This window comes from Macrosteles quadrilineatus, unplaced genomic scaffold (assembly GCF_028750875.1).
Source record: "Macrosteles quadrilineatus isolate MER2022 unplaced genomic scaffold, UCM_ALF_1.0 Scaffold_11__1_contigs__length_5352618, whole genome shotgun sequence".
NCBI lineage: Eukaryota > Metazoa > Arthropoda > Insecta > Hemiptera > Cicadellidae > Macrosteles > Macrosteles quadrilineatus.
The window spans coordinates 3897759-3910308 of NW_026542604.1; the positions used below are offsets into that span (position 1 = coordinate 3897759).

Below are 12550 nucleotides of genomic sequence, written 5' to 3' on the forward strand. Positions count from 1 at the left end.
CAGAACGTAATCTTGTTCCAAATTTTAATTATTTGTTCTGCTCAAACATTCCCATGCAAAGCAATTATTTTTAGATTCATTCTCTAATTGTTTACAGTATGATAAAAACTGTTGTATGATTCGTAGATCATTTTTACACTACTCATTAGAATTTTTACGTGACATACATTTTTTTAACACCTTTTGAATACTTGATTACATGTTTGGACCTTCTAAACAATCAAGAACTTAAATAGATAAGGTTATAAGATGTATAATGAAATTATATTCCTTTGATTTTATATGTTTGTGTCATTGTAGTTTTAAAATTTTTGCAAAGGGACGGTCCAAGTCATAGTTTACTGTTGATATTTTTTGTTATATAGCATCCTTAATTGATAGCATAATTAATAATTGGCATCCTGGTCTTGAATTGAACCTTGGGATCCAACCGACAACCAACGTGACAATATTTGAACCTTTACAATAAAAAGTAGATTAATAACACCAAGTACCTTAATAATACAAGATTCCTTAACGAAGGTGACCTTTATAACCTATAATATCGTGAGTCTTCGGGTTCCATTGAATCTATACCTTGTCTCCTATTATGATTTTAGTGAAATTTTTTAACTAAAATGTCTATTGGTTCACATTTTCTAAAACTCTAATACAAATAATGAAAAAGCCGGAGACTAGTATTTGTTGAGGAAAATACAGTCAACATAATATTACTGTAAATATTCATTTTATAAAATAGTTATAAAAGAATTACTTTGTTAACTATGTTTGTAATTTGTATTATATAAGTAGCCCTATATGCAAGTTGCAAGTAAATATGTATGACATTTACTTAACTCCATGAGTATTCTAGCCATTTTAATTCACAACTTTTACATCAATTAATTAATAAAAACCATCATGGTTTGGCTAACTAGATATTATAGGACAATTGATAATATACTAAAAAACAATTGCAGTTATTATTAAGTTGGTTTAAATATGTAGTCCGAATAGACAAACAAATTTTAAAGGCATTATAATAGCAAACTTCAAATAATATTGTTCGTTGAGGTTTATGCAGAGTAACATTTTGGCAGGTACTATTTTTATTTAGATAACACTTTTAATTGTGTTTTTTTAGGAATACTATTAAATAGTCACTGCAAAAAAAACGTTAACAGATCTTTTTCATAGTAATCTTTATTCATCATTTAAAGATTTTTTTAAATCACCTAACCTCGACTTCTATAAAAATCTTTATGAACCTTTAAAAATATTTCCAAATGAAAAAAATAACAATATAAACAGATGTGCTCTATATCCTGTTATAATCCACCCCTGCATTAGTGCATTGGTGTTATCAATTTATGATAAAAAAACTCCTCACATTTATAATAACAATTCTATTTTTGAAATTAGTATGGTCACCATTTTAAAGTGAACTATTAAAGTATACATATAAAGGAAGAATTAATATCAAACTATGCAAGAACAATTTAAAATATAGCCACTTATAACTATGCCTACTCCACAATCACAATATGCTCGTCAATATCATGTCGATATTGTTATTCCTCACTAACGCTGGCTACATGAAGCCTACAAAGGTAGAGTAAATCCAAAATCCCAAATCCCCAAATGTGCAACTGGATAATGAGCGGTTTGTGGGTAAACATACGAGTGAAGCCACCAAACCAAACACCGGGGGGGGGGAGGGGGGGGCAGGTAAATGCCGCGTGTGTGAAGGTAAACAATCGGCGTGTTTAGTGTTTACCTGTGGCCGAGTTGTTTACCTTCCACTGCCACCGACCCCGCCATCATATGCCACCTATCTACCGCCTAACTTGTTACACAGTCGCTGCTATGTTTAATTTTCAAGCAGCCTTCACATCTTGGAATGCAGTAATTAAAGTTTTTTTATTTTGATTACATTATGACACCCCAGGTTGGAAAATATGATTGAAGGATGAGTGTTTTGAATTAGTGATTTTATATGGGTAACCAACTTATTCTTCTTCATGGCAATAATTCAATTTACACAATGGTCACTTTTAATTTTGAATACGTAAACTTTATAACCATCGCATCAACTATAATTTAGTGTCGACAGTAGTATACTTTTTAAAAGACAACTTCAAACATCTTCTATTTAAACAAAAAATACTCAAATAAAAAAAAATATTTGGAGTTACTTCCCTTCTACCCAAAAGTCAAGATGGTATCTACTCATGTAATGCCAATGATGACTGTACACAATACTGCACATGTTTCTAGCCCATTTCGGTTCATCGACAGCATTAGTAGATTTTAAATTAATATTTTTTTAAATGTTTGTGAAGTTCATACAAACACGTCAAAACAATACATGAAATAATTAATAAACAATTTGATTGCAACTACCATACGCCATACCGGATCCGTTAACAGTTAGCGCTGCCGGTCTTAAAGGTATGGTTAACCGGTTTAGTATAGTGTTCATTTGTGTTGATTTGGTATGAATACAAATTTGGCGTACCACAAATAAAATTCATTTTCAGCAAATAAAAACTCCAACGGTTCATAAAATACATATTTTTAAAAACGTTCATGTGTCCATATATCCATAATTCATCCATATATCATGTGTCCATGATGTGTTTATATACATCAAGTTGAATATATAGCATTGTTGTTTGTATTAAATCTCTGTCGGTGGATTTATCTAACTTGGTTATTATTTTATTTTACAAGTGGCCACTATAATGTAACGTTTTTTTAAGCTGTAGAGCCTTTATTGAAAACTGTTGTCTAAATACATACAGTAATAACAAGGATACTAATATACAGGGTGAGTTTTAAATGAGTTCCCCCCCCCTACTTTTTTCTACATTTCTTGAGATATCAACTCCGGACCACGTCAGATCATTGTAGAGTAGTAAGTACTTCATTTTGACTGGATATAAGTTTTTGGCCTCCATCTTGGATCCGCCATATTGGACACAAAGTTTTTTTTTTTTTCAAATGTAAAGGTAGAGTTGTGACCCATTATTCCAATCTAGAATTTCACGCTGATTACAATGCCGCAAATAGTTTTTAAAAATCTTGATCCGTTCTAAAGTTATGAGGACTTTTTATAACTTTATTTTTTACCCATTTTAACATTGTGCATTTACAAACTAAGACCATAATCTCAAAATAGTGCTAGATAAAGATAAGTATACACCACCATTCATTGTCGACCTAATTTCACTTGGCTATGACGGATGTATTTTTTTCGGCCGCCATCTTGGATCCAACCAAAAACGGATTGCGGCATTGAGTTCAGCATAAAAAAGTAGTTTAAAATGATGGGTCACAACACCACCTTCATATTTAAATTAATTTGTCACATTTCAAAATGGCGGATCCAAGATGGCGGCCGAAAAAAATACATCCGTCATAGCCAAGTGAAAATAGGTCGACAATGAATGGTGGTGTATATTTATCTTTATCTAGCACTATTTTGAGATTATGGTCTTAGTTTGTAAATGCACAATGTTAAAATGGGTAAAAAATGAAGTTATAAAAAGTCCTCATAACTTTAGAACGGATCAAGATTTTTAAAAACTATTTGCGGCATTGTAATCAGCGTAAAGTTCTAGTTTGGAATAATGGGTCACAACTCTACCTTTACATTTGAAAAAAAAAACTTTGTATCCAATATGGCGGATCCAAGATGGAGGCCAAAAATTTATATCCAGTCAAAATGAAGTACTTACTACTCTACAATGTTCAGACGTGGTCCGGAGCTGATATCTTAAGAAATGTAGAAAAAAGTAGGGGGGGGGAACTCATTTAAAAATCACCCTGTATATTCTCACATTATATCATAGATAAAAGGAGTAGATAGTAGTAAAAATAGTGTCTACTCCTTTCATCTATGATTATATTAACGACCTTAATACTACTGTACTTCTTTAAAGGCACTGAAGAGTACAACTTAATCTCAGAAAAATATATTTAAATATAAAAGATTCAATTGCATGTTACGTTTTTAGTGACCCACAATGAAAATACATATTTCTCACAGCGAATTCATCTTCATAATTACCACCCCCTCCCCATTATACCTGACTACTCCAGTGTCAAACGTGCTCGTTGATGGCTTTGAAGCGGTTCAGTGAGCCTTTACCCATCACCATCGTCAGTGAATGGTGAATGGTGATCTACTCAGTGATCTGTAGTGTGTAGGCTGCAGGTACAGGGGATGATCCTCCACCCTCCTCCTGCGTCGCTGGGCATCCACCTCTCGGTCCCATGCTCATCCACGCCACGCGTCGCGGTCAGCACAATCACCTCAGTTATCAGTGGGGAGGACACGTGCTGTTATCAAACTAGTTCGCTAATAGGATGAAGGGGGCATGGCTTCGATGGTTTTATAATGATCTACCTATGAGGTGAATTGAATTTCCTGTAGTGTTGGAGTAATCTGAGTGATGTAAGCTAGAGGTAAAAGATTTCGTGTTGTTATCTCTAAAACAAAGATATTTTAGTTACTTTCACCTAAGTGACTATTTTTTACTCAACAAGCAGTAGATTGTCTACTAAATACTGTACTGGGTCTAAGCATTAATACACAGCTATATGTATTACTAGCTGTTACCCGCCGGCTTCGCTCGACGTAACCTTTTTGTCTTATTGTTAGATCCTTAAATAGAAAAGTAATCACCCGAATAAATATTAACAAATTGAACTCTTTATTTAACAAAACTATTTTTAATTTGCAGAATAATTCATCAACAAATTCCAGATAAAACAATAACAATACAACAACACCTTTTTAAACTGGAAAAATCTATGTTGTATTGATGTAAATTCATTACAATAATACATTTCTATAGACAACATTGTAAGATTTGTTATTCTCAGCCAGTATATGCAGGTTTTGGGGACTTGACACTCTTGAACAACCGACATATAGCTGACCGTGTGAGAAGCAAGGTGTTCCCAAATGAATTCCTGCAACTCTCAGCGTTTGTCCCTGTGACTTATTGACTGTCATCGTAAATGCCACCTTTATCGGGAACTGTAGCCTCCTAAACTGGAATGGCAGATTATTAGGAATAATCGGGATTCTTGGAATCAAAACGCTTTCTCCTTTAGCTGTTCCAGTCAGAATAGTGGCATGTACTATGTTTCTTCCTAGCTCTGTGACTCGAAGCCTAGTGCCATTGCACAATCTTGGTGCATCAAGGTTGCGCATCAGCAGAACTGGTACGCCAACTTTTAGCTCGAGTTTATGGGAAGGCACGCCTGTTAGTTCCAATGAGTTTAGAAATTCTACAGGGTAAGTGGGACTGTCGTCACTGCTCATCACAGTGTCTATTGACGTGTATATTTTTGACTCCCCTGCTAACATTGCCAATATATGTTTGTTGATGTTGTTGACAGACTCATTTGTTGGAGATAGAACTGCCCTCTCGCATAACCATTCTTCGTTGCTTATATTCCTTTGTATGTTTGGATAAACGTGAGCAATAAGTTCATCCTCTGTTGTCACTGGATGACAAAAATCATTGGTAAATTCGATTTTTCCATCTGTGTCTGTTTTTAGGAGACCCTCTCCTATTTTCAGAAGCTTAGACGCATAGGCACCTGACTCCAAATCGTTGAAAAGCTGGACACGCATGTTACATGTAAGCTGGAGCTTTATTACCTTGGACCACAGTTGAGACGCCTTTAGACATGCATTCATCTCATCCACCGGTGTCCCCCTCTCAATAACGGGCAGTGTCTGTCTGAAGTCACCAGCGAGCAGAACTACAACACCTCCCATTAGAGATTGGTTGCTGCGTATATCTTGCAGGCTGAAGTTCAAAGCCTCTAAGGCGTGCTTGTGTGACATAGTGCACTCGTCCCACACAATTAACTTGCACTGTTGCAGGAGAGCACCGCGGTTGCTATTTTTACTTATGTTGCATGTAGGGGTCTCTTGGCTTGCTAGATTTAATGGCAATTTAAAAGTAGAATGTGCTGTCCGTCCACCGTTCAACAACGTTGCAGCGATTCCCGAGGAAGCCACAGCCAGGGCTATGTTCCGGTCCTTGCGAAGTCGGGCGAGCAGTAGGTTTAACACAAATGTTTTACCAGTACCCCCTGGTGCGTCCAGAAAGAAGAGTCCCCCATTACTACTATTTACATGCTGTATAATTACATCGTAAACGTGCCTTTGTTCGGGAAGCAAACGTGGCTCCATATCATGGACAAAGATATCTAAGGCAACGGCATCGTAATTCAGTTCTCTTACAACATCGCTTGACAATTCTCCCCTTTGTTCTGGAGTGGGCAAACCGAAGTCTGTCATTTTCATCCCAGATAAATTAGTTATTTTGTTCTCTATTAACTTTAAAGCCTCATTAACTATCAATTCTATGTGCGTACCTTGGAGTCTATGAGCTATATCTTCTGATAATGCAACCTTGTACTTGTCCCACAGTTGAAGTGGATTTGAGAGACCGCAAGTACTTACTATAACTGCAAACAACTCTCTGACTTTAGCTGGTGATCGGCACAGCACGGCTTCATCCATGGTAGCGTCCCAATGGTCGTCACTTTCTAAAAGCCCACGTGCCTCACAGGCTTTTCTAAATGTAGCATGTTCTTGTCCACCCACTGTTTTAAGATCGTGGAAGCTTGATGGGCCCCGTACTTGATTAAGCAGCATGCGCAAGCAGTAGCACTCAAAGTTGCTGACATGTACGGTATATATACGACCTAGTGCGTCTGCAGCTTTTACTCCCGGCCAGTTCTCAACAGGCTTTCCTTGTTTGCGGCGCTTCCACTCTTTCGCCGATGCATTCCAGATATAATAACGTGGTACTTCAACATAGAGCAAAGTTTTTGAAAATTCATCATTTTGACAAAGTTGGAAGAATGCAGTTAAAGTCGTCATAGGAGGAGTAGCGATTCTGTCGTGGAGATTTTGATCATTGAAGAAGACACGCTCGCCATTGGGCAAGTGCACCGCGAGATGGGTTACAGTGGGGTATCTCTCGTGCATTGGAAATCCCAATATACGCCACGCTGCTTCGTTACTGCTCACGTAACGTCCAGCTCTGAAACTCTGCACTTCATCCCTAGAATCAATGTTCACATTATCGGATTGCCTAACATTAAATATTGCCTGATCATTCCCTTTGTTAATATATTTGCAAATGTATTTTATGGCCTGTACAGAGCCACAATACTCCACATTCACATGGGCAGTAAACATTTTAAGGAGTAGGGGATTATATGGCACAATCCAGCTGTTATCTATTACAACTTCTTCTCCACCACGTATTCGAATAGTAGCTGTGCGTCCTCCATCCTCTGGCGCTGCACGTCTATACAGAGGGTAACCATTCGCATTTGTTTGAGTGGCATCTAGTAGCGCCCGAGGGTACGTCTTTGTGCACTTACTGTCCTTCATACAGGGAGCTGATGTATTATAATTGCCACATGGTCCGTGGATCATATGTTTTAGAACTGCGTCATACAGTTTTTTGTCGGTTTCAGGATCTGGGATTTCAGCACTAATTATGTCATCCATTTGATTTAGACGCAATTTTTCTTTAAGCCACAGTAAAACATGTACGTGTGGTAAGCCACGCTTCTGCCACTCTATTGAGTACATAAAGCACTGGCAATCTCCAAATACTTTACCTTTCGTGAGCAGAGATATAAGTTTTTTCACTTTCAATTCAAAAACTCTGGCAATGAGGTCGTGGCGATCTGTAGCTTTCTGACCAGGCATGAGTTCATCAGTTATCTCATTCCAAGAGGGGTTACACGTAAACGTGATGAATAAGTCCGGGCGTCCATAGTTACGGACATAAGCAAATGCATCTTGCGTGTACTCGTGAAGATATCGAGGGCTGTTAACAAAAGTTGACGGAAGAATCACCATCTGTCCTAAATCATTAGGATTCACATTGTTGTCGTTTCTTACAGCATCCTGCAGGTGTATGTAATTTTCAGCCCGTAACTTTTTCTGGTTCAATGAGATAAACCTCAAACGTTCGCTTTCTATTTTTACATACATATCTACCAGAAATTGATGTAAAAGTTTATTGCAGCGCAGAAGTAAATTGAATTCATTTGCACACACCATGATTTGAAATGCATAAAAATCCATGCATGACACTTTTTTATTTGGCAAAGGCTGTCTAGTGAGTGGGTTAATTTGGGGTATATCAAAGTGGTATCCTTCTTGGCCATTCCAGAAAATTATCGGATACTGAAGGGCATCATAGAACCTATGCGTGTCCGCGACACGGGATAGCTTGTCATCGCGGGCGTGCAACACAATGTCTCTACTTGTAGAATGATCATTGCCCACTACAATGGCTGCCACTTCGTTTATGGTGGGTAAGTTGTATCGTCTCTCATGCTGCCCATGAGGGACGCGATCAGGGTGGATTATTAATTTGCAGCTTTCATCCGGCATAACCTCTATCGCAGTTTTAAACTCTTTGATTAAATTATTATGCTCATGAAGGACTGTCTGTACTTTTCTTAGCGTTGGTTTTTCAACCCCTGGTACGATTTCAAATCTTCTATCAGTTTCTGCTTCCTCATCTCCATAAAAATATATCTGCAAAAAGTTTGGCTGCATATTTGGTGCAGGAAGTAGGGACCCAATTTTGTGGTAGACTTGCCCTTTAATTGTAAAGGTTGGTGAAAACCCAGGCATGTTCACTATTGTATCTGCCCCAAACGATGTCATGTGAAAGCAGGTGTTGTACCGCCTAATATTTTTCAAAAATCGCTTTGACTCATTAGTCTCACCGAGGAATAGCTCTTTCATAGGTTGTACTGGCTCTTGTGGCCGATGAATAGCAACCTTACCACCAGCACAACACATCCCTACAGGCTCCTCCTTCCACTTTAAAGCTCTGCAGTATCGACATTCAGTATCCATTCGCCCAACTTTTATCAAAACATGACTACTGTAATCTAGAGTTGGGTCGTACTCTAAGGCAGCATTTTCAAAGACGCCCCACGTATTCCTGTGGAACGTTTGCCGCCGTTGGGCAGCCCTTGCCGCAATAACGTTTCTGCGAAATTCAGCTTCCTCAGCAGTTTCTGTAGCTCGCTGGGATGCCATATGAACAGCGTGTTGTTGTCTACGTCGTTCATTCTGCTCCGTCGTTTCAGCTACTCTCAAGCTGGCCTGCCGGTGGGCTTGATCTGATAATCTAAGCTGACGTTCCTCTTGTGTTTCTACTGCTCTGTGAGCTGCCAGTCGCTGAGCATTCTCATTTAATCGAAGCTGACGTTCCTCTGGTGTTTCTGCTGATCTGTGAGCTGCCAGTCGCTCAGCATTCTCCTCTAGTCGAAGCTGAAGTTCTTCTGGTGTTTCAGCTACTCTCAAGCTGGCCTGCCGGTGGGCTTGATCTGATAATCTAAGCTGACGTTCCTCTTGTGTTTCTACTGCTCTGTGAGCTGCCAGTCGCTGAGCATTCTCATTTAATCGAAGCTGACGTTCCTCTGGTGTTTCTGCTGATCTGTGAGCTGCCAGTCGCTCAGCATTCTCCTCTAGTCGAAGCTGAAGTTCTTCTGGTGTTTCAGCTACTCTCAAGCTGGCCTGCCGGTGGGCTTGATCTGATAGTCGAAGCTGACGTTCCTCTTGTGTTTCTACTGCTCTGTGAGCTGCCAGTCGCTGAGCATTCTCATTTAATCGAAGCTGACGTTCCTCTGGTGTTTCTGCTGATCTGTGAGCTGCCAGTCGCTCAGCATTCTCCTCTAGTCGAAGCTGAAGTTCTTCTGGTGTTTCAGCTACTCTCAAGCTGGCCTGCCGGTGGGCTTGATCTGATAGTCGAAGCTGACGTTCCTCTTGTGTTTCTACTGCTCTGTGAGCTGCCAGCCGCTGAGCATTCTCATATAAACGAAGCTGACGTTCCTCTTGTGTTTCTGCTGCTCTGTGACCTGCCAGCCGCTGAGCATTCTCCTCAAGTCGACGCTGACGTTCTTCTGGCGCTTCTGCTAATCTGTGAGCTGCTTGTCGCTTGGCTTTTCGCGAACTTTGGGATAAATTTGACTTACGTTTCTTCGGCATTTTAAGATGTATTTCTTGAATTCAAAACAGCAGTTAACATCGAATCCATAATGACGTGTCGATATTTAGATGCGTAAACCAAAATAAAAACAAAAAAACAAAATATAAACAAATAACTAAAATGGCAGCTGTATTTCTTTAGGATATTTAAATCACATAAACGTTACCTTTAAGTGCTGCATTCTGAAGTTAACCTTATGAACTATTTGGAATGTCTGATTATGTTGCATGATGTAAAGCCTTTTTTAGTTGGAACAGCTGACTGAATTCTTTAATTCCCTTTAAATATGAATACCCATGAGATTAACATTGGGAACTACAGAACCACTGGGGCGGAGCCCGAAAGGATTTTTGAGATAAGAATATGCTTTAATGTTAATCGGGAATGTGAGCTATCATCATGCCAATTTGTAGCCCAATCCGTCCAGTAGTTTATGCGTGATTGAGCAACACACACACAAACACACACACAAACACACACACAAACATACACACAAACTCACAAACTTTCAGATTTATAATATTAGTAAGATTGTTAGAATATAACCAGGTCTTCACTCAAGGAGGAGAAGTTACTAAATATTTGTCCTTTTGTAAATAATATCCAAGGTTCATTTTGAGACTAGATGAAGTGTCCAAGGTCTATGTTTTGGCCACGAATGATCTACCTGTGAGTAATATTTCAGCCCAGTCGGTTCGGTATATTTTGCTTCCATATTGGTCAGACAAATTTTTTTACATAGACAACACTTAATTTTGAACTATCACAGATACCTACTTAATTGCTGTAACTAATCTTATCCCCATACAACAGTAACAATGTTGTATCCTAGATCAAGGACATAAAATGGCTTCATTCAATTTCAAACGAAATTAATTGCAAACACGATAATCACTCGAAATTCCAAATTAGTAAACTTTTAATAGCTGTCGTTGAATCACGGATGAACGCAAGCTCACGATGATAGACATAATAACTGCCAAATATAACCTTTTTTTCCGTCCTCAAACTCTTTGGGAATAAAGATTTCCATCAAACCCCTAAACATATAAAAATTTTTTTTTAAATTTTCTTACAAATTAAAGACATTATAATTGGTTATTCTATTTATTTATCCAGTTTGATGTTCCGCAGACTGTTCGCAGTGAAGCGGTGTGCCCGGTGCCAAGCAGGCATCTCTGCCTCAGAGCTGGTGATGCGTGCCAGAGACGCTGTATTCCATCTACACTGCTTCTCTTGTGCGTCGTGTGGCATATTGCTCACCAAGGTATTCCAATACATTTATTTATGAAACATATGCCGTTACAGTCATATATTATCCTTAGTTGAAGAATTAAGGTTTCTTAAACTACAAAAAGATAGTTCTAAGGCTAAATTTACTTTTGGATTTTGGTCTTTGGGAGATGACCGCATGGCTGAACAGGTGAAAATACTTATAATCTTTCAGATTCCATCTGAAATCTGACACGTTGGCCAGTATGTTTACCAAGTCAATGATGTGAATATCTCCCGCCAAATATCCGACAGTATACGAGTGTATTGCAATCAGCCAGAGTTCACTGCTAACTTTTGTTAACGCCAACACCAGTGGACTCAACTTCTTATTTACTTTTTCGACAATGTCAAACTGTTTTATGATAGTAGTGTTTCTAACAACCTGGTCTTTGGTTTCACTTAACCTAATTTTTTTAACGAATTTTCAACATATTTTGTACTATCATGTCAGTAAAGAAGAAACTCCCTTTATTTCAACACCACTCGACTATCTTCTTTTTGCGTTTATATTTTCTCCCTCACCGTTTATCTTTCTTCCAGGGTGATTACTTCGGTATGCGTGACGGCCTGGTCTACTGCAGACCTCACTACGAACTCCTTCGCCACCGAGACTTCTGCGGCGCCGCTGAACTGGAGGCTCTCTCCCCGGCCCACTGGACAGCCGTCGCCGCCGTGCAGAAGGGACGTCCCAGGAAGAGGAAGCTAATGTCGTCGCCGTCCCCCGGCCAAGACAGTGTCTCAGATCTGCCGGTCAACATGAGGATTCCACCCGGAGCTCTAGGTAATTCTGCAACAGAGATTAGTGTACATGTATGGAAAATAGACTACTGTCAAAGTGGACAATCATATTGAACTAGTGAAAATACTGACCGATGTTTCGGATGCGTTGCAGGATCCATTTGAAACTTCGGCCAGCATTTCCCCAATCCCTTGAATACCTAGATTCGACAATTAATCATGAGAATGTATTATGTTTCATATAGCCATAGTTATCTATGATCATTGCGAGTGTCTATAAAATTGGCATTGAATATGGCAAAATCAGTAACTATTTATAACAAGTCCTAATAGTAACATTTTGTACGATATGCCAAAAATCCAAATCTATACACGCATACATCGCAGACCCTTGCTAAGTGAAATGGAACCCAATAATAAAACATAAAACATATACATACATTTGATTTAATGTATACTGAATAGGCAAGAGGAACCTGTGTTTCGACCCACAGTAC

General features: G+C 38.7%; 1 protein-coding gene across 1 annotated transcript in view; it reads left to right on the top strand.

Annotated features, from left to right (window-relative positions):
• LOC129004757 (LIM/homeobox protein Lhx9-like) overlaps positions 1-12550 on the top strand; it is a 33946-nt gene that overhangs the window by 12009 nt on the left and 9387 nt on the right. Inside the window, exons 3-4 of the mRNA XM_054433378.1 lie at positions 11175-11307; positions 11856-12096. Coding sequence (XP_054289353.1) covers positions 11175-11307; positions 11856-12096 — 374 coding nt within the window. The remainder of the gene's footprint in view (positions 1-11174; positions 11308-11855; positions 12097-12550) is intronic.